Below are 23197 nucleotides of genomic sequence, written 5' to 3'. Positions count from 1 at the left end.
AGCAACACATTTTCAGATCATGTGGATTGAATCAACTTTGAAGACTGGCATATGTGATGCTGGGGCTGTCAGGAGGGAGTCGAGATCGATCACCCAACTGGCACTTCTGATGGAAGATTGTTGCAAAGTCTCCAGTCTTGTCTTTTGCACTGATGCACTGGGCTCCCTTGTTATTGATGGAGATAGCTGAGGAGCCTCAATGTCCAGTTGGTTGCTTTTACCCACCTTTATTCATGACTGGACGGGGCAGAGCTTAGATCCGATTCATTGATTGTGGGATTGTTTAGGCCTGTCGCATGCTGCTTTATTGTCGGTTATGCAAATACTCCTGTGTTGTAGACTAAACAGATTGACACCTCAGTTTTAGGTATCTCTGTTGTTATTCCTGCCATGTGCTCCTGCAATCTGCATTGAACAAAGATTGATTTCCCAGCTTCCTGGTAATGGCAGAGCCTGGAATAACCCAGGCCATGAGGTTACCACAGTGTAGTTGAAAATAATTCTGCTGCTGACGATAGCCTACTGTGCCTCAGTTTTAAGTTCCTAGATCTGTTAACATTTGTCCTGTTTAGCATAGCAGTACTGTCACGATAGAGGATATCCTCAATATGAAGGTGGGTTTCATCTCACAATGGTGGGGATGAGGTCAGGTAAATTTTTCCTTCTTATTGGTTCCCTCATCACCTGCTGCACAGATAGTCTAGCAGCTTTGTCCCTTTAGGACTCAGCTGGCTCAGTCAGTAGTAGCGGTGGCATTCTTGGTGATGGACATTGAGATCCTCACACTCAAACTACATTCTGTGCCCTTGCCGCCCTCAATGCTTCCTCCAATTGGGTTTCAACATAAGGATTACTACCTTGGAAATATATTTTCATTCCTTCATCATCGCTGCGTCAAAATATTGCAGATCTCTATCTAACAGCATAGCACATGTAACAACATGAGATGGACACTAGCAGGTCAAGAATGTTAATCAACACCACCTTCTCAAAGATACTTAAAGATAAGCAAGGAATGCTGTCCATGCCAGTAATGACCACATTCCATGAAAACAGCAAAGGACTTGTATTTATATTGCGTCCTTCTCAAAATAAAAGGCCCCCCAAAGCAGCCCCTGAAGTACTACCATTGGAATGTAGCTACATTCTTGTGATGTGGGAAATGGGACAGAGTATGTGCACACAGCAAACTCTCAGACAGTAATGTGTTAGAAAGGACAGTGTCAGTTTGGGTGTTGCTGTTGCAAGGTTCATATCCCGTGAGATCACACAGACAACAGCTAATGGGAGGAGGAGATCTGGCAAAGAAAATGAAATCTTCAGAACAAGTCTTTGTTGACTGTTCCAAAACCTGCTATACAACTATTTCTGACAGAATCATTGATATAGTAACATAGAAATAAACAATACAAAGCAATTCAGTTTTTCCTTCTTGTTGGTTCCCTCATCACCTGCTGCACAGATAGTCTAGCAGCTTTGTCCCTTTAGGACTCAGCTGGCTCAGTCAGTAGTAGCGGTGGCATTCTTGGTGATGGACATTGAGATCCTCACACTCAAACTACATTCTGTGCCCTTGCCGCCCTCAATGCTTCCTCCAATTGGGTTTCAACATAAGGATTACTACCTTGGAAATATATTTTCATTCCTTCATCATCGCTGCGTCAAAATATTGCAGATCTCTATCTAACAGCATAGCACATGTAACAACATGAGATGGACACTAGCAGGTCAAGAATGTTAATCAACACCACCTTCTCAAAGATACTTAAAGATAAGCAAGGAATGCTGTCCATGCCAGTAATGACCACATTCCATGAAAACAGCAAAGGACTTGTATTTATATTGCGTCCTTCTCAAAATAAAAGGCCCCCCAAAGCAGCCCCTGAAGTACTACCATTGGAATGTAGCTACATTCTTGTGATGTGGGAAATGGGACAGAGTATGTGCACACAGCAAACTCTCAGACAGTAATGTGTTAGAAAGGACAGTGTCAGTTTGGGTGTTGCTGTTGCAAGGTTCATATCCCGTGAGATCACACAGACAACAGCTAATGGGAGGAGGAGATCTGGCAAAGAAAATGAAATCTTCAGAACAAGTCTTTGTTGACTGTTCCAAAACCTGCTATACAACTATTTCTGACAGAATCATTGATATAGTAACATAGAAATAAACAATACAAAGCAATTCAGCTCATGGCATTCGAAATCAAGGTGAAAATAATCATCACTTCATTGGAAATGAGGTCAATATTATACAAACTAATGTGATCTTCTGGTCTGTTTCCCTTTCTGTTTCCCATTTACTGCACTTTATTAAAAGGGTTTCCTTAAAATTGTCAGGATTGAAATTTGGAGATGGACTTTTACAGAGTTTGTTGATCCTGACACACACTGATTCCCATTTACTTTGAGTGTTGGGGTCTTTGAACATCTGCACACCTGTCTGGATTGTTAGTTACCATTCTCATTGTCATGCACAGAGCAGCAGATTGTGGTTCTTGGCCCAGATGGTACATCATACTGGAGAGAAACTGGTCTATGGTAGTATTCTCTGAAACTTGCTTCAAAATTCAGGCCCAAATTTCCTGGCAAGCTAAAGCAACAAATGAAAAATACATTGGCCTGAATTTCCTGGAAAGTGAAATTGCCTTGGAAGCATTTTTCACTTGAGTGTCAGTTAGCTCAGTTGGCTGGATGACTGGTTTGTGATGCAGCGTAACACCAACAGTGTGGGTACAATTCCTGTACTGGCTGAGGTTACCATGAAGGACTCTCCTTCTCAACCTCTCCCCTTGCCTGAGGGACGGTGACCCTCAGGGTTAAACGATTAATGAGAGAGCAGCCCTATGGTCTGGTCGGACTATGATGACTTTACCTTACTGACCTGTCCAAGAGTCCAAGGGATGAGAGTTCCATGAAACACATCCATATCCTTATTTCATTTTCATCATGATGGGTTTTAGTGAGCAATTAAATGTCTCAGCTCTGTTTCCACGTGTGACAGCTAGAACTGCTGTGCTCTGATAAATATCCCCAGTGGTTGCTCTATACATTTTTCCCCATTCACCATCATCTGTAACTGTGAGATTGACACACCTAATTTTTTCATTATGTTTCTGCGAAGTCACTAAAGATGTTTCTCTAACTTAAAGGATCTATGTTAATAGAAGTTGTTGCTATTGTTTTTGGCGAATGATTCATAAATCTGTGGAAATAATATTTCTGCCAAGTACTATTTCTACTTAAAAACTACCACCAACAGTACATCAGGAGATAGACCACACCCTGCCTGTGCATCTGAAGTTATATGAATGCTTAGCTTTCCCTAGTTGCTTGGACCAATGTGAGAATATTTCAGTTTATTTGACACAATGTACATTCTCCTAGAAAGAAAATCAATCCTTAAAGGGAGAGTTGGGGAGTGTCAGCGTGAGTAAACCTTTGCATCTAATTTACTGTAATTACAGCAAAGAAAAGCAAGATATAAACGTCAAAAGAAAGCAGATGGAGCTATTGAGGTTTGGAGGAAAAGGCAGTTTGTAGCTAGAAACAGAGAGTTTTCAAACATGACGGTTAAACGTGGGACTACCCTACAGATTTGCACTGGTGAGTACAAGGCATTTTAATTTCCTAGATTTTATTCATCCAGAATAATTCAGGGCTGATTTCAAAGCAATAAAAAAGTATTAATTTAAATCAAGTTAATTTTAGTGTTTGAAAAGGATTATTGTTAGAAAGCATTAAGTTCAGATTTATTACAATCCAATTATATAGCACTGGTGGGGCTAATAGAAATAACTAATTAATGATAGCAAGAAGATTTGCATTTTTACAATCACTAGATGCCTCAAAGTGATTTACAGCCCCAGAAATATACATGTAGACACTGTTATATTGTAGGAAACACAACAGCCAATCTTTGCTCCACGTAATCCCACATACAACGACATGAGAACAACCAGATAATCTTTTTTTTAATGATAGTGGTCAGGATATCAGTGAGACATTCCTCTTTGAAATAACCAATCAGGCAGATGGGGTCTCTTGGTTTAATGCATCATCTGAAAGACAGAACCTCTGACAGTACAGTTCTCCCTCAGCTCTGGGGCATCAGAATTAATTTATTCTGTTCAAACCCTGGAATGGACTTGAATCTGGAATCTTACAATTCAAAGGCAAGTAATCTACCAAATGAGCCACAGACAGCTCAATTTGTACGTCTATCCTCAGGATAAATTCTCTAATCTTGGGAATACTCCCTGTTCCAGTCCAAGTGAGGCCAGAAATTGGAAGATAATACAATTACGTGGCTAAAGTGCTGGTGTAGAAGGGAGAGCTTCAGATATCCAGATCTTTGGGATCACTTCCAGGGCAGAGGGGATCTGTACAAAAAGGATGGGCTGCACCTAAACTTGGGAAACAATATCCCAGCAGGGAAGTTTGCTAATCCCATTCAGGAGGGTTTAAACTAGTGTGGCAGCTGGTGGAAACCAGAGCAGTAGGTCAGCATATGGAGTGATTGAGAAGAAAGTAGAGTTTAAGTCAAGTAAGACTAATAAGAGGAACAAAGCAGGGCCAAGTTAGTGAACAGGACAGCAGTGGTGGGCTGAAGTTTATTTACTTCACTGCAAGGAATATAACAGGTAAGACAGATGAGCTTAATTCCTGCTATGGTACATGGAACAATGATATTCTAGACATGATAGAAACTTAATTGAGAGAAGGGCAGCACTGACAGCTCAAAGTTCCATTGTTTAGATGTTTCGATAAATAACAATGTAAAAAGGTTGGGAGAATCATTATTGATTTAGGAGAATATAACAGCTGCACTAAAGAAGGACATCATGGATAGCTCATCCAGTAAAGTCATAGGCATGATGGATCAATGGTTAACACTGCTGCCTCACAGCACTGGGGACACAGGAACATAAGGAATAGGAGCAGGAGTAGGCCATCTGGCCCTTCAAGTCTGCTGCGGCCTTCACAATAAGGTCATGGCTGATCTTTTCATGGACTCAGCTCCACTTACTCGCCCTCTCACCTTAACCCTTAATTCCTTTGCTGTTCAAAAATCTATGTATCTTTGCTTTAGAAACATTCAATGGTGTGGCCTTAACTGCTTCACTAGGCAGGGAATTCCACAAATTCACAATCCTTTGGGTGAAGATGTTCCTCCTCAACTCAATCCTAATTCTGCTCCTCCTTATTTTGAAGCTATGCCCCTGGTTCTAGTTTCACCCACCAGTGGAAACAACCTTCCTGCTTCTATCCTACCTATTCCTTTCATAATTTCAAATGTTTCTTTAAGATCCTCCCCATTCTAATAAAATCCAATGAATATAGTCCCAGTCGACTCAATCTCTCATCATTAGCCAATCCTTTCAATTCTGGAATCAACCTAGTGAATTGTCTCTGCATCCTGTCCAGTGCCAGTATATCTTTTTTGAACTAAGGAGACCAAAACTGTACACAGTACTCTAGCACCCTATACAGTGCGGCATAACCTTCTTATTTTTAAACTCCATCCCTCCAGCAATGAAGGATAATGTTTCGTTCACCTTCTTCATTACCTGCTGCACCTGCAAACCAACATTTTGTGATTCATATTGAAGGACACCCAGGTCCCTCTGCACAGCAGCATTCTGTAATTTTTCATCATTTAAATAATAGTCCATATTGCTGTTATTCCTACCAAAACAGATGACCTCACATTTACCAACATTGTACTCCATCTACCAGACCCTTGCCCACTCACTTAACCCATATTGATCCCTCTGCAGACTTTCAGTGTCCTCTGTACACTTTGCTCTGCCATTCATTTTAGTGCCATCTGAGAACTTTGGCCCCCAACTCTAAATCATCTATGTAAATTGTAAACAATTGCAGTCTCAACACTGATCCCTGAGGCACACTACTTCCCACTGATCGCCAAACAGAAAAATACAGGTTTGATTCCACCCTCGGGCAATTGTCAGTGTGGAGTTTACATATTACACCCTCCGGGTGGTCTGGTTTCCTCCCACAGTCCAAAGATGTGTAGGTTATGTGGATTGGCCATGTTAAATTGTCTGTAATGTTCAAGGATGTGCAGGCTAGGTGGATTAACCATGGAGAATGTGCAGTTACAGGGACAGGGTAGGGTGCTGGGTTTGGGTGGGATGCTCCTTGGAGGGTTGGTGTGGACTCAATGGGCCAAATGGCCTGCTTCCATACTGTAGGGATTCTATGATTCTATGATGTATTTTGTGAGGTCAAGTGCAAGTGGAAAGTATACAGTAAATGGCAGGACCCTGAGGGGCATTGATATATAGAGGGATCTTGGGGTGCAAGTCCATCGCTCCCTAAAAGTGCAACACAAGTAGATAACATGGTAAAGAAGGGATATGACACACTTGTCTTCATCTGGACTTTGAGTATAAACATTGGCAAGTCATGCTGCAGTGGTGTAATATTTTCGTTGGCCACATTTGGAGTATTGTGTGCATTTCTGGTCACTACATTAGAGGAAGGATGTGGAGGCTTTGGGGAAAACGGTTCTGAAGAAGGATCACTGAATTCAAAATGGTAACTCTGTTTCCTCTCCACAGATGCTGCCAGATCTGCTGAGTTTCTCCAGCAATTTCTGATTTTGTATTTTTCAGATACAATGAGTGCCTGACACAGTCCATGTCATCATGTTTATTTCAGAAGAGTTCACAGTAATAATAACAAGCCTATCTTTTTTCAGATTATTTCTTGTGTTTTTACAACAGATGTGGCCTGAGATTAGGTACATTTTAAAAGTAAAGCAGTATTACAAACAGAATTCAATACTCGTAGCAACAAATAAATGTTTTTAACTAGATTTAAAATTTTAATAAACATTAAACACTCTAAAATTCTGATCAATAATGTTAACGATTATGCAAGCTATCTCCTACTTGCTGTCCCTTCCCCTCTTATGGTGACTTGCTGTTGTACTCAGCCAGATTCACTTTTACATATAGCCCCAATTAATCATTGCCAGACTTCTCTCTATATTAGTCTATTGCTGATAATAAATACTGGAGTTAAACAGGCTGATATTCCAACTTGATTTCCTGTTCATTCTTCAACTTTTTCTGTTGCTGCATTCTCTCTTGGGCTAAATGCCTAAATCTTTCCAACAAGGCTTTCCTGACATAGAACATAGCGCAGTACAGGCCCTTCGGCCCTCGATGTTGCGCCGATCCAAGCCCACCTAACCTACACTAGCCCACTATCCTCCATCTGCCTATCCAATGCCCGCTTAAATGCCCATAATGAGGGAGAGTCCACCACTGCTACTGGCAGGGCATTCCATGAACTCACGACTCGCTGAGTAAAGAACATGTCCAATCAAATATCTCCTAAAGGTCCACACTTGTGCATTCCCTTCAACACTTCTTTAAAAAGTTCTTAATAACTTTGCGAAGTACCATTATTCTTTAGCAAGCACATGGTGATTACTTTTGATTAACTCTGCAATTCCTCAAACTATCTTGAAAGATGGATTCTGGGAATTTCTGCTGAAGGCTTACAGCTTCTTCTTCCATTTCTCCACAGGCCTCATGTTCTTCCTGTTGATGCTGCAAGTGGACGGACAGCCCCAGCGTCGTAGACGTGATATCTGGCAGCTCTCTAAAGTGCTGTCCTGCGCTACTGGCAAGAACTTCTTTCAGATAACTTGGCGATACCTTAACTACGGCTGCTGGTGCGGTGTCCGTGGATCTGGGAAACCGGTAGACAGGATTGATTGGTAGTGCCAGCTTTAATAGCTTACAAGACACCTGCTGCTTCTTCTTTAAGCATCCTTTCTGACTCTGATGTCTTCCATTGAATGGCACTGACTCAGCACCTGGAGGACACTGCTGTTTTAAAATGCCAGCAGATCTTTGATAACTCTTCCATGTAGCCACCATGTCTTGTCATGTCCTCATAATCCAGTTTTATCTATCCAATGTCCATGCACGCACAATCTGTAGGTTTGGGTGTTAGATGTCCATCTCCCCACATCACTTGGATGTGAAGAAACCATGAGGGAAATATCGAAGAGTGTGGTGCGGGAAAAGCACAGCCAGTCAGGCACATCTGAGGAGCAGGAGAGTCGACGTTTTGGGCCTGATGAAGGGCTTATGCCCGAAACATTAATTCTCCTGCTACTCAGATGCTGCCTGACCTGCTACACTTTTCCAACACCACACTCTTCGACTCTGATCTCCAGCATCTGCAGTCCTCACCTTCTCCCATGAGGGAAGTATCCCATGTTAGTGACAGAAACCACCTACTCTCAAAATAAACTGCAACTGAAATCCAACTTCCCTAATTACATCCATTATGGCATATAACCCTGAAACTAATCATTCTCTCCTGTGATACTGGGATAGTTTGGTTTGTTGCCATTTTCACAACACCTCTAATTCCATTGATTTAGACGTTTATATAAGTTAAAAGTGTAAGTCTGACCTCTTACTCTTGGATGGGTTTGAGAAGGTTGAGATACTAAGTAGGACAGGAAAGAAAGACCCAATATTTCAAAGCCATTCTGGGCAGCAGAATGAGCGAGAAAATCGGAGCTGTGAAGGATAAATCATTGAGAAATGCCAATTATTGACACAGTAGACATTTAACACAGTGTTGGGAATGATCATTGAGGAAAAGACACTCCAACCATTTAAGGATGATTGTGATGTTGTAATGAGGAGCCAGTGGGTTAATGTTCATAAACATTCATAAATGTGGGTGGCATGGTGGCACAGTGGTTAGCACTGCTGTCTCACAGTGCCAGAGACCCAGGTTCAATTCTCGCCTCAGGCAACTGTCTGTGTGGAGTTTGCACATTATCTCCGTGTCTGCGTGGGTTTCCTCCGGGTGCTCTGGTTTCCTCCCACAGTCCAAAGACGTGCAGGTTAAGTGAAATGGCCATGCTAAATTGCTCATAGTGTTAGATGAAGGGGTAAATGTAGGGGAAACGGGTCTCGGTGGGTTGCTCTTCGGAGGGTCGGTGTGGACTTGTTGGGCCGAAGGGCCTGCTTTCACACTGTAAGTAATCTAAAAAAAAACATTTTTACATCACACTTTCCATATCCTTAAAAATTTCAGGTCAATGATGACTGTATGAAGTATAGCCATTGTTGTAATGGAGGAAGCGTATCAACCAATTTGCACACAAATAAAACAACCACAAACTGCACTAAAATAAATGACTAGATGAACTGTTTGGCTGATATCCAGTTCTGGATGAGCTGTTCTTTCCTCTGTGTGAAACACTTAGAAGAGAAAAATCATCTGTCTTCAGGTGTTGTCACAATTTCCATTCCCTAATTCCAAAGCCCCTGCCAGTACCACCAGGTGAAACAAGACAGGTCCCAATCTTAGCAGCATACTCATCTGAGAGTTTGCCCCCATATCTCTCCTTTACCAATGCCATCTAAAGCTACCTCTTAATAACCACCTCAGCTCTCTCATTGATGTTACAGTTGACTATTCCATAACTCCCCAGCTGGCTGCTCACCTTCAAACCTGTGTCAATGTCTAATTGCTGTCTGTATTCAAAACAGAGTAATGTTTACCCATCATTCCTATTCTCAATGAACTACATATGCCTTTGATCTCTCAATTCTATTTAAAATTCAATTCTCATGTATGTTTTGGATGTAGGTTTGCTCGCTGAGCTGAAAGGTTCATTTCCTGGTGTTTCGTTACCTTACAAGGTGACATCTTCAGTGGGCCTCATGCAAAGCAATGCTGAAAATTCCTGATTTCTATTTATATGTTTGGGTTTCTTTGGGTTGGTGATGCCATTTCCTGTGGTGATGTTATTTCCTGTGGTGATCTATCAACAAACACATCAAGTTAGACCCCATCAACCACCCCCTGAGAAAAGGAACAGGAAATGACTTCACCACAGGAAATAACATCACCACAAGAAATAACATCACCAACCCAAAGAAACCCAAACATATAAATAGAAAGCAGGAATTTTCAGCATTGCTTCACATGAGACCCACTGAAGATGTTACCTAGTAAGGTAATGAAACGTCTGGAAATGAACCTTTCAGCTCAGCGAGCAAACTTACGTTCAAAACCTCAACCTGAGCTACAAATCTTCTCAAAACTCTCATATATGTCTTTGAATCTCTATATCCCCTTTTTTTCTTGCAATATCCTCTATCCCTACAATTCTCGGATCCTATTCCTGTTTCTGTGGCCCCTTTTGCATCCTTGCACCATTTCATCACATCATTGACAGCCAGGCCATGAGACAATAAAAGCAGGAGTAGAAGTAGGCCTTTCAGCCAATTGAACCTACTCTGCCAATCAGTGAGATCCTAGCTGATCTGACAATCTGCAACTCCATTTTCTTGCCTGATCTGGTCCTTACACACCAGTCAGTGACAGCAGACAGGCAGGTGCTGCAAGCAGTTTGGAAGGTCAAAGGTATTTTGAACTTCATTGCAAGGGGATTTGAAAATCAGAGATGCCTTACTGCAGTTATACAGGGGCTCAGTGAGACTACACCTGAACTATTAGATGCAGTTTTTGTCTCCCTACCTAAGAAAGAATGTACTTGCCATAGAGGGAATGCAGCAAATGTTCGCCAGGCTGATACTGGGGATAGCAGGACTGTCCCATGAGGAAGGATTGGTTCAATTGGCTTGTATTCGCTAGAGCTTTGAAGGATGAGAGCATCTCTGATTGAAATGTATAAAATTCTAACCGGCTAGATGCTGTGAGATTGTTTTCCCTGATGGGGCAGTCTAGAACCAAGGGACAGAGTCTCAGGATACAGGGTAAACCATTTAGGACTGAGATGGGGAAATACTTTTTCATTCAAAGCTGAGCGAATCTATGAAATTCTCCACCACAGAAGACTGTGGAGGCCAAGCCACTGAATATATTTAAGAAAGAGATAGTTGTTTTACTTAAATGTTAAAGGCATCGAAGGGTACGAGGTGCAAGTTGTAATATGGCATTGAGATGAAGGCTCAGCTATGACCACATTGAATGGTGGAGCTGGCTGGAAGGGTTGATTGGCCTACTCCTACTTCTAGTTTCTATCCCTACTTTTATATTCCATTTAAAGGAAGAAGTCTCTGAATTCTCCAACATTAAGGAGACACAGGAATATCACCCATTAAAATCTTTAATTTCCCAGACAACTCCCACAGTGTATGCTGTGTCTGTGATTTTGCAGGGCCCCAGTGCACAACTCCAGCCTGGGCCGATCCAAAGATTACCTGGCCATCAGAATATTAGACAATAATGTCTTATGAACAGTGCCTCTTTGAAGGATGAAGTTGCTGCTAGGAGTGCGATGTTTGAGAGGCAATGCTTCCCAGTTCTGTGATTTCACAGAGCTTTCCAACCAAGCTTCCAGTTCTAAGCTGACAGCTCCATCTGGTGGATAAATGAAGTCAGCCCTACACTCACAGCAAGTCGAGAATATAAAGAAGTTATATTTATATAGCACCTTTCATGACATCAAGACCGCTGGAAGCACTTTACAGCCAAATAAGCACTTTTGAAGTGTTGCAATTTGGAGAATGGTGGTTAATTTACATTAGCAAGCTCTCACAATCAACAATTTTTTTAAAAAACTGACTTATTTTATATTGTCTTTTGGTAGTACAGAATTTGCTGAAAACATATACATTTTATTGGAACTTTTGCTTTGTACTCATCAGGACAATTCACAATTGAATTAGTATTCTTGCAAATTGCCCTGATGAGTGTGAAATGAAAATCTTCCACTAAATGTGTCTTTTTTTTTGGCAGTAATCTATTTTAGGTTTTGATGGGGAAATAAATGTTGACAAGGCCATGGGAAAACTCTAGTTTTACACTTCTGCTAGAGCTTTGGGATGTTTTCTTATGCTCAACTGGGAGGGCAGGCAAGGTCTTGGCTCATTTGTCATCCAAAAGAAGGCACCTCTGACACTGCAAACCTCCCTCATTATTGCGCTGAACTGGCAACATACATTTTCATGCTCATGTTTGTACCGTGGTTCTTGAGTCTCAAGCAAGAGTGCAACCTCTGAGCCATGTCACTTCATGAGAGAAGTATAATATGTATTTAAGATCCATTTAGGTGGATAGGCCATGCTAAATTGCTGATATCCAGGGATGTGCAAATCAGGAGGGTTAATCATGGTAAACGGGGATAGGGTAAGGGGATGGGTTTGGGGAGGATGCTCTTCTCAGTGCAGACTCCACGGGCTGGTAGGCCTCTTTCTGCACTGTAGGGATTCTCTGATTCCGTGATGTGGGATTCTCAATCACTGAGGATGTAGTCTGTCAGAAACTGAAGTGGCACTCCACGTGGCTCAGCATGTAAAAAGAATGCCTAATTTCCCCTACATCATAACAATGACCACATTTCAAAAGAACTTGATTTGTCATCAAGCACTTTGGGGCATTCTGAAGTTATGAAAAGCATGATATCAATGCAGGATTTTTTTTTTCGTACAGACTCCAGAGAAATATTTCCACTTTGCAAGGTAAAATCCACCTAAATCAAACAAAGAAAGGACATGCTACATGAAACGTGGGTTACAAATATGTTTGTTACATTGTTCTAGCCATTAAGGAATGCACAAGATAAAACCACAGGCAGAAATAGTGAAATAATAAAAATATTACATGATAATTTTAATTCGGTATTTACCAAGGTAACATGATGCAGGAGCAAAACGCCCATCCAGGGACAAAGACTCAGGAGGCTGGCAGGGTTCAGGCACATGGCAGTCTTCATTCTTATTCAAGCAACAGCCGGTTAATACAGGGAGAGGACCAAAGTCTTCCCTGAATCTGGGCTCGCCATGAGAACCTAGTCGTTTTCTTAATCTTTGGCTCAGATCAGAAGAGAGGTCAATGACACACTCTGATTTTCACAGTTAGGTACAACATTTTTACACATCATGTGTTTCAATAATCACAAAACTCATGGTCACTGTGTCTTTCCCCTTATTCTTTACATCCAATCCTGTGAAACACCTAATCAAGGATGGGCACTCCTATTGACAACACCAGGTTCCCATGATCTCATGGTGTTTAACAGACATTGCAATCGCCAGGCCTTGGGATCTTTCTATGCATCCTATTAACTCATGTTCCAAAGCTACTGACCATTGTCGTTCAGATATGCTCCAGACTTGCCTATCCCTAAGGTCTGGATGGGTATATGAATAGGAAGGGTTTAGAGGGATATGGGCCAAGTGTTGGCAAATGGGTCTAGATTAGGTTAGAATATCTGGTCAGCAAGGATGAGTTGGACCGAAGGGTCTGTTTCTGTGCTGTACATCTCTGTGAGTCTCTGACTCTGTGACGCTATGACTGGTTGAATTCTGTTAATCATTATATTCCATGTGCTATCTCTATCACTCCTCTTACATTTTCCCACTGTTCCAATTATATATACAGGTACAAAGTTAAAAATCACACAACACCAGGTTATAGTCCAACAGGTTTAATTGGAAGCACACTAGCTTTCGGAGCGACGCTCCTTCATCAGGTGATAGTGGAGGGCTCGATCATAACACAGAATTTATAGCAAAAATTTGCAGTGTGATGTAACTGAAATTATACATTGAAGAATTGATTGTCTGTTAAGCCTTTCATCTGTTAGAATACAGTGATAGTTTCACTTCTTTCAGTGATAGTGAAACTATCACTGTATTCTAACAGATGAAAGGCTTAAAAGACAATCAATTCTTCAATGTATAATTTCAGTTACATCACACTGCAAATTTTTGCTATACATTCTGTTACGATCGAGCCCTCCACAATCACCTGATGAAGGAGCGTCGCTCCGAAAGCTAGTGTGCTTCCAATTAAACCTGTTGGACTATAACCTGGTGTTGTGTGATTTTTAACTTTGTACACCCCAGTCCAACACCGGCATCTCCGAATCATATATACAGGTAGTTCACCTACAATACAAGTTTATTAAACGCAATTTGTCTGTAACGCAATTTATGAATTGCTGACCTTTTTAATAAAGTGAACTCCCGTTCGCTGTTACACGAGTCTCATCCCCAGCACTACGTGTCGCGGTGCATGGAGAACTAGACTCCGCATCGGCATCACGTGATCAGTCAGCTCATGTGCTTTCTCATGAACAGCTTCATGAAAGTTATTGTGAATTGCTTGTGCAAGTGGACTTGGAAAAGCATCATGAAAATATCTCTACAGCCTGAGGACAAGAAGCTGGGAGCAATTTATTATTGTAAAACCTGGAAAAGTTGAGATACGAGTGGAACTTCACTGGAATTGACTAACTGTAAAATGACAGTGTTGAGCAATTAGAAACTTGGCTTTTATGTTTGTATTAAAAACATTCTTTCTTCTCTTTTTATTTAAAAAAATGTGTTGAGATGATAAAGGATATCTGCAGAATCATGTAAATCTGTTTCAGTGGCTAATAACCATGATGACTAACTGCAAGAAAATACCAGTACTAGGGGCTTGGACATGGTCAATCAGCAGGTCAGGGTGGTCAGAGTCAGGAAACTCTGAACATAGTGGGCAAGGGAGAGAAAGGTGGGTGGTACACTGTTACTTTTGGTGCATGAGTGGAGATGTCCTGGGGGGGTGAATAGGCTGTACAGAAGAGATTCAGTGTTAGTCAGGGTCAGATGTTAATGAGGGTGAATGGGGAAGATGTTGCAGGAAACGATGGCAGGGATAGAGAGAGTGTGAAGTATCAATGAGAAGATGGTGGCACTTGCATTGACAGAGTGGCGAAGGTCATTGATATTCTTCCTACATTCTGTACATTCCTTTGGATGGGTGAGAATGCATTGACTTGGATGATAACCCTGGTCCAGGTTGGCATGGCTCCGGTAGAATGGTATCCTCTGTTGGCCTGGGAGAAAAGGATGTCCTGCCTCTGCATCACTCCATCCCCAGCGGCAGCATCTCTCCATGTCCTAGCCCACAAAGAGAGGCACCAATTTTCCATTGCCTGCCATGCCCAGGGCTAGTGTCAAGAGCCATGCAGGGGAGCTCCGGACTGACAGCTCTTGTCTGGGTGCACAATCTCTTTTTAAAGATAGCGCTGCACTATGGGTGTTGGTCAATTCTGGGATATCCAGGAAGTGGTGAGCTGTTTTGGAAATGGCACATGGTATGATTGTGCTAGAATATGTGAGGGGGGGCACCAAAGGGTGGGGTATGTAATAAATCAGGGAGGGTTTTGCAAATCAAGGTGATAGACATCCCCAAGCATCATGATGTGAAACCCTCTGAAAAACTTGACAAAACTGATACTTAGTGAAAGAAATTAACACTCCAGCCTTGATCTATCAAGGTAGATTTCTTTTTTTTTATCTTTTCTTTTTTTTTCTTTAGTTAACCCCCACACTACCGCCTAACTGCAGTAGTGCTTATTTTTCCCCAGCACCCATGGTGTGTGTGTGCAGGTGTGAGACACAGTGAGAGACACAAGGTGCACGAATCTTTATTCAATTTCCACCACCAGGAAGATAGGAAAACACCGAGTGGCCAGTGACAAGCAGTGCCCTTCACAAAAGGGCAATGCTGTATGATCAAACAGTGAAGGGGAGGGCAGGGATTAAATCAAAATAGAGTTGGCGGGGGAAATAATGCACTCCACTCCCTGCGGCGCCCACCTCTCCCTGAACAACTCTAGGGTGTTGGTGGACACCGTGTGCTCCTTCTCCAAGGACATCCGGGCTCTAACGTAACCGTGGAAGAGGGGCAGGCAATCAGTCAAGGGAGATTTCATTCTGGGGTCTGACTAGTTACCATTGGATGGGATCAAAAGACTGGCTAGAATGTAGTGTATTGAGAATGTATTGATGCCAACCAAGAATAATTAGTTGAAGATCTTGCTGAATTGCACTATACAGTACCATAGAACATGTCAGTTACAACAGGCCAAAATTTACTTAGACTTGCTTTTGATTGTGTTAGGTGAACTACTATTTTTGTTTTGATTTTTACTGGTATTTTTGGTGGTTCACCCCCAACCCTGTTTTTCCCATAGACCCCATTATTTCTCTTGTACAATTTTCTATAACATGGCGTCACAAGGCAATGCAACCACAATTATAGGAGAACTATCTATATTTAAAAAGTACACAAGACCAGTTAGTTCAAATTAACTACTATAAGATTCACAATATTAATTTATATTATAAAATTAGTTGCATGTAAAATTTTATAGCTACTTCTGCTGTTAGCACTCTTTGACTAATGAGTTTCAAATAATCTACTTCATACAGGCCATGTCAGTAATCATTTTAGAGATAAGGAAAGCATTTCCCAAAACTACTTTCACATCTATGTTTGAATATTTTCTCCTAATGCTTCTATTATATTTTGGTTATGTATGTGTAACTATAATCTTTAACTAGAATTTATTTCTTAATATTGTGAATAATTTCAAAGAAACAACTGATTACTACAAAGTAACTTCAGTTGTTGTTTTCACAACTGCATGATGAGTTAGGTTGACTGTCTCATGGACTGAGATTTACACCCCTCGTTCTAACTGACACTGGTTACCGAATGGGACAACATCCTTTCATTAATGAGGCTAGACTCAATTACTTGTAGTTTACACAACTTGTGACTATCCTCAGACATCTGCTTATTGAACTGTCTCTGATGGCTGTTTGTACAGGGCCTCCCATTTACCTTAGAGTAGCCCTGTTCAAAAGTATAATTGTGTTTCATTTAAATGCTGGAACAGGCATTTATTTCTGTTTTAATTACTTGTCCGCCATTTTGTGTCTAAATGCTGGAGCAGGCTGTTTAATTCTGTTTGTCCCTTGATGGTCATTTTGTGTCTTTCAAATGTGGGCAACCCTTACACATGACATCCAAATATGATAGTAATAGTTTCATTTACAATAAATAAATACATAAATAGTAAATAACTCAAACATAAGGACAATAAAATTTCTATTCCAGATGGATTGCATCTGCACATTTTAAAAGAGTCTAAAGAAGAGGTACTAATCACATGTTTAATGATTAAAATAATGTATAGGTTTTATATGACTATTTCTTAGACTGAGTCTGAGAATGACTAACGACGCAATTTGACACTGAATCTTTATTGAGACTTTTACAAAGCATATTTTCAACTCTTGCATTTTGTTTTTAGTTTATTTGGGGTCTGAGGGCTTCAATGTTGCTGGGCCAGCATTTATTACCCATCTGTAATTGCCCTTGAGAAGGTGGTAGTGAGCTGCCTTCTTGAATTGCTGCAATCCATTTGAAGTAAGTAAATACCCAAGGAAAGGAAAGCAAAGATTTTGTTGCAGCGACAATGGAGCAACAATGATATATCTCCAAGTCAGGATGGCCTGTACCTTGAAGGTAACCTTGCAGATGGTATTGTTCCTTTGTATTTGTTGGTGTTGTCCTTCCAAACGGCTGTGGTTGTGAGTTTGGAAGATGCTGTGTAAAGAGCCTTTGCAAATTTCTGTAATGTATCTTGTAGATGGTACAGGTACGCAATCCTTTATCCGAAATTCTCGGGACCAGCTGTTTTTCGGAATTCAGAATTTTTCGAATTTCAGAAAAACTGACAGTTTGATGGTGAAATTTAAAAAAATCTTACTGAACAGCAGACTCACTGAGTAAAATGGGCCTTGGAACAGAATCGAGGCCTGCCAGTGATGGGCCTTGCCCCGCAACGTCGCATCTGAGTGACACGCATCGAGTGAGTGTTGACTTGGGTTAACTGTTTGCACGCCAAACAACCTTGTTAATGAGAAAACAACTTCACAAAAAAACCTTCAGTCTTTGGAGCTTTTCTGTTTTTGGGATTTTGGATAAAGGATTGTCTACCTGTACACAATGCTCCTGTTGTGGGGAATGTTGTATTATAGTCCTGACTTGTGCCTTGTTGATGGTGGACAGGCTTTGGTGAGTCAGGAGGTGCATTATTGGTCACAATATTCCTACCCTCTGACCTGCTGTTATGGCTACTGTGTTTGTATAACTAGCTAAGTTCACTTTCGGTCAATGGTAACACCCAAGATGTTGATAGTGAGAGATTTGGTGATGGTAATGTCATTGAATGTCAATGGGCCAAGGTTAAATTTTTGCTTGTTGGAGACGGTCATTGCTTGACACTTTCCTGACATGAATGTTACTTGTCAGCTGAGGCATAACTATCCCTGATGAAGAGCTTATGTCTGAAACATTGATTCTTCTGCTCCTCGGATGCTGCCTGACCTGCTGTGCTTTTCCAGCACCACACTCCAGACTCTGATCTCCAGCATTTGCAGTCCTCACTTTCTCCTAGGCATAACTATTATCCAGGTCTACTCGTGTATTGGCACAGATTTTCTCAGTATGTGTGGAACTCCAAATGGCACTGAACATTGTGTAATCATCAGTGAGCAGACTGATCCTGATCTAATGGTGAAAAGTTGGTTAGTGATGAACCTGTTGGAGATTGGAGTCACATATACGTTGCATGAGGTGAGGGCGGCTGAATTTTGTTCTGGAAAGACAACTGTGACTGGTCTGAGTTTTACACCAACCCCACAATTGTCATTTTGACTGATGTTGATACTGAAACTTGTAACCACTCCTACCAGTCGATCGTGGGATTTCATACTTCTCTGAACTGTAACATCCTCAAAAACCCCTGTAGCTTATCTGCAACCATTCTGTAACAGTCAGTATCTACGTCAATCATCTCAGTCAATTTCTTTATCTGCTGCCCTCTACTTTGCCTCTAGAAGAGATTGCTTGCTTTTCCGTTCTGGCCAAATGGCAGAAACACTGACATTTTCTTCACTGTACATCACCTTGTAGAATTATTTATGTCCGTACAGCTTCAATCATCTTTGCTTGTCTTTCACTGATAGCAGCAGTTTATTTCTTGGTTATTTAAAATGAATTTTAATTCTCACATTATTATGGAGGGATTACAAAGTTGCAATTTTCTGGATTGTTGATGCAGGTCCTGGATTTATTAGCTGCCAAATGACAGTGTCTGTATTTACCATGAGGATTCACTGATTCTGTCTGTCTGTTTGTTTGACAGGTGCTGCATGAAACATGACAAATGTTATGAGAGGCTGAACTCACAGTGCCGTTTCTTCCACCCATATCTTACAAGATATTCCTTTCAGTGTACTTCAAGGCAGCAAGTACAATGTGGTATGTTTCTTCATTTTCTCACCCGTTTCCTCGCTCAGTGATAAATTACCGTAAGGATTTAACCCCCAAGCCATTCAGAAAGTCATTGCAAGATAGTCTCTTCATCCTGTGGTGTATCACAGAGGACGAAATGCTAGTGAGGTACTCGATATAACTGAAGCATTAGGATACCTCATTGTTGGGTGGAAATGCCTTATTCATTGAGGTATTTTAGAAACAGTGGATATAGTACTTCAGAAATGAAGATGCGAGAAAGTGTCAGCTATAATTTTACAAGTTATTCAATGTCTTAGGCAAATTGAAGCCAAAGTATCATGTTATTCTGCAAGAAGGTGCTAAGTGTACTTTCTTGTACATCCCCAGGAAAATTCCTCATCTGCCGATGGAAAAACTAAAATCTCAATCCTACTCGGGTCCCTCCCCACAACATTTTCTCCGGTACATTGATGACATCATTGGCGCTGCTTCCCTCTCTCGGCCGGAATTGTAAAGATTTATCAGATTCACTTCCAACTTTCATCTAGTTTTCACCTTCACCTGGTTCATCTCTGACTACTCCCTTCCCTTCCTTGACATCTCTGTTTCCATTACTGGGATAGACTGGTCACCAATATCCACTACAAACCCACTGACTCCCACAGTTACCTCGATTGCACATCCTCAAACCCTGCTTCCTGTAAATACTCTATTCCATTCTCCCAGTTCCTCCGTCTCTGTTGCATCTGTTCTGACAATGCCACCATCCACAAGGGAGCCTCACAAATGTCCACCTTTTCCCCCAGTCGAGGATTCCCCATCACCATGGTTGACAGGGCCCTCAGCTGTGTCTAACCCATTTCTGCCCTCCTGCTTTCTCTTCCCTCCCACAGCACTGAAAGGATTCCCTGTTTCTCACTTACCATCCGACCAGCATTCAGATCCAAAGGATCATTAGCCCTCATTTCCTCAACCTCCAGCGGGATGCCACCACCAGTTACATATTCCCCTCCCCTCCCTTGTCAGCTTTCGACAGGGATCATTCCCTCTAGACAACCTTGGTCCACTCTTCCTCCACTCCCAACACCACCCCACACTCCTACAACATCTTCCTCTGCAATCACAGTAGGTGTAACACCGCCCGTTTACTTTCTCCCTCCTCAGTATTCAAGGCCCCAGACATGCCTTCCAGATGATGTAGCAATTTACCTGCACTTTGCTGAATCTAATCTACTGTATTCGCTTCTCATGATGTGTACACTGGGGAGACAAAGTGTAGACTGGTGACTGCTTTGCAAAACATCTACGTTTTGACAACAAAAATGACCCCATGTTAACTGCCATATCAACATACCACATTGTTCCCTGGCCAACAGTTCTGTCTTGGACCAGTGAAGCTGGAAGAACAGCATTTTGTTTTCCACTTGGGGACCCTACAGGACTCAATATCAAGTTCAATAATTTTAGGACCCGTACACCTTCTGGAATGTCCTTTACCCAAGGTAGACAAGCAGGAGGCTGGAAGAACGCAGCAAGCCTGGCAGCATCAAGAGGTGGAGATGTCAGCATTTTGGGTGTAACCATCTTCAGGACCCTTTACCCATCCCCACACTCCAGACCTTGTCATCGAATGGGCTGCTTTCATCACGGCCAACCTATTTTCACCCACTAATTATCCCTTTTAACAGCTTTTCTTTCTCCTAGACTCACATTATCCATTCTTTCATCTGCCCAATTGTTGACACCCCTCCCCGCCCTTCAGCACATAAACCATCCTTTTCCGAGCCACAATCAGTTCTGAAGAAAGCTAACTGGACCTGAAACATTGACTCTGTTCTCTCTCCACCGATGCTGAATTTCCCCATCAATTTCTGTTTTTACCTCAGTTAGTTCGCATTTTTAGTGACAGAACTGACAAAATGGTGTCTTCCCCAACTCTTCCCAAGACAAATGGACAACAAAGATTGTGTGGAAAGGAAGATTAAAAAAAAGTGATGTATCAAGTTTAGAACACAGCTTCAATCCAACGTAACCTCTCAAGAACTTGAGAATGTAAAACAAATGGAGAAAAGCTATGCCAGCAGCAGCAGAGGGGGCATAACTCCAGGCATAAGCTGACAACTCTGTCAACATTAAGGCTAAGTTAGCAAGTCTGGTTAAAGGGCCAGGAAACCAGAAGCCAGAGTCATCACAGTAACAGACCAATGGAGATCTTAGGTTATTAGAATGCCTGAGGAGACTTTCAAGAAGATTAGAAATACATTGTCTTACTCACGTCAAGGGTCTTAATCACGACTATGATTATGATTATCATAGCAGTGTGTACAAAGTGGTACAACTATTTCAGATCGAGTATAACAGCACCAACTTACTGCTGAAATTAAGCAAGGTGTCGGAGGATTAGGGTTAGGATTAGTGCAGATGGATGTGCTGCCAATCAAGCACACTGCTTTTTTCTGGGTAATTCTCTTATTGAGTATTTTTGGACCTCACAATTGGACAGTATTCCATCACACCTTCGCCTAATCCCTTGTAGAATATGGGCAACTTGTGGGAAGTCAGGCGGTGTGTTACCTAGCCCAGACAGCATTGTGTTTATACTGCTGGTCCTGTTCAGTCTCTAGTCAATAGCAATTCCCCAGGATATAGATAGTGCGGCATTCAATGATGATAATGTCATTGAATACCGAGACGCAATGGTTAGATTCTCTCTTGTAGGAGATGATCATTGCCTGGCACTTGAGTGCAGTAAATGTTTCTTGTTACTTATGAGCTCAAGCCTGAATATTGTCCACATCTTTCTGCACATGGGTAATGATTGTTTCTTGACCATCTTCCCTCATTGAATGAAGATCCACTAGACCTTTCATTGCCCAATCAGTCCAGTTTTTAACTGCCAGTCAATTTTTAATCACTAGTGATTTGACCTTTCCTCCTCATGTCCATTAATTTTATGTGATTTTTTTTTCTCCTGGGTTGCTCAAGAAAATCATTTTTTCAATTCCTGAGGAATCCATGTTGATTCGAGAACTCAAACTGGGCTCACAGGGCGCGTTCTTATGACACAGCTGGCTAGATTCTGCCATATTCTCAAAGGGCTGTGTAACTTTGGAACTGTTTCAGAAGGTGGTGGAGGTGGAATCACTGAATATTTTTAAGGTGGGGGTCGATATTTTCTTGCTCGGTAGGGAAATTAATGGTTAGCATGGATAATTGGGAAGATGGAATTGTGAATACAATCAGTCATGATCTTGTTGAATGGTGCAGCTGGCTTGAAGGGCCATACAATCTACTTCTGCTTCTATTTTATATGTTTGTATGCCATGTGTCAGCATCAAACTCACTGAAACAAGGCTCAGACACTTGATTTACGCCTTCACAAGGGAGCTAAAGAATACAAAGTTTTATTTAATATTCTGTAAATTCATCAAGAGGTGAGCTGAAACCATTTTTCCCCAGAGAAGTGAAGCAGATCAATAAAACAAAGGATTGTGGTCTGAGGACAGTCACCGGACTCAAAATTTTAGCTCTGTTTTCTTCCCATAGATGCTGTCAGACCTGCCAAGTTTCTCCAAACATTTCTGTGTTTGTTGAAGATGAAATTGAAGTTGAATCTATTTCCTCTGCTCTTAAGGAACTGTGCATTTGGGAATGAGACTGGATGTTGCAGGGATATTGCAGGCTGAGATCAAATGACTGGTTCCCACTTGATCTCACCCTTCCGAAAAACCCACAGTGTTTACTCCTGATTTGATCATCCACTTGTTTTGCAAGGGTCCTCTATGGATTAGTCCCCAGAAACCCATCCTGACAGTCACTACCAAATGCTGATTTGCAACTGTTGTCAGTGCATGCTTACAAATCAGAGTGAACATGGAGGATGCAACAATACTCCAGAGCTTCACTTTATTCCAGATTATCAATTCCTACTTTCTTTGGGTAAGGAATATAAAGCTTAGATAGTTTCTGTGTGCCAACGTTGTGCCACATCTGCTTTGCTCACATAATGTGATCTTGAAATGTAAATGTTGTAAGTGGGTCTGAGGTGAACTTAATGCCCAGTTTGTGGTTTCATA

At 41.6% G+C, this 23197-nt stretch overlaps 1 protein-coding gene across 1 annotated transcript; it reads left to right on the top strand.

Annotated features, from left to right (window-relative positions):
• The first annotated feature begins 3540 nt into the window (after positions 1-3540).
• Positions 3541-19186, top strand: LOC122548778 (basic phospholipase A2 nigroxin A-like). The gene is made up of 3 exons (XM_043687544.1): positions 3541-3605; positions 7563-7755; positions 19030-19186. Exons 1-3 carry the CDS (start codon positions 3566-3568, stop codon positions 19184-19186), a joined length of 390 nt encoding a protein of 129 aa, XP_043543479.1. The 5' UTR covers positions 3541-3565.
• The last annotated feature ends 4011 nt before the right edge of the window (positions 19187-23197 follow it).

This window comes from Chiloscyllium plagiosum, chromosome 4 (genome assembly GCF_004010195.1).
Source record: "Chiloscyllium plagiosum isolate BGI_BamShark_2017 chromosome 4, ASM401019v2, whole genome shotgun sequence".
NCBI classification, from domain to species: Eukaryota; Metazoa; Chordata; class Chondrichthyes; order Orectolobiformes; family Hemiscylliidae; genus Chiloscyllium; species Chiloscyllium plagiosum.
This window is presented reverse-complemented; position numbering and strand designations above follow the sequence as displayed.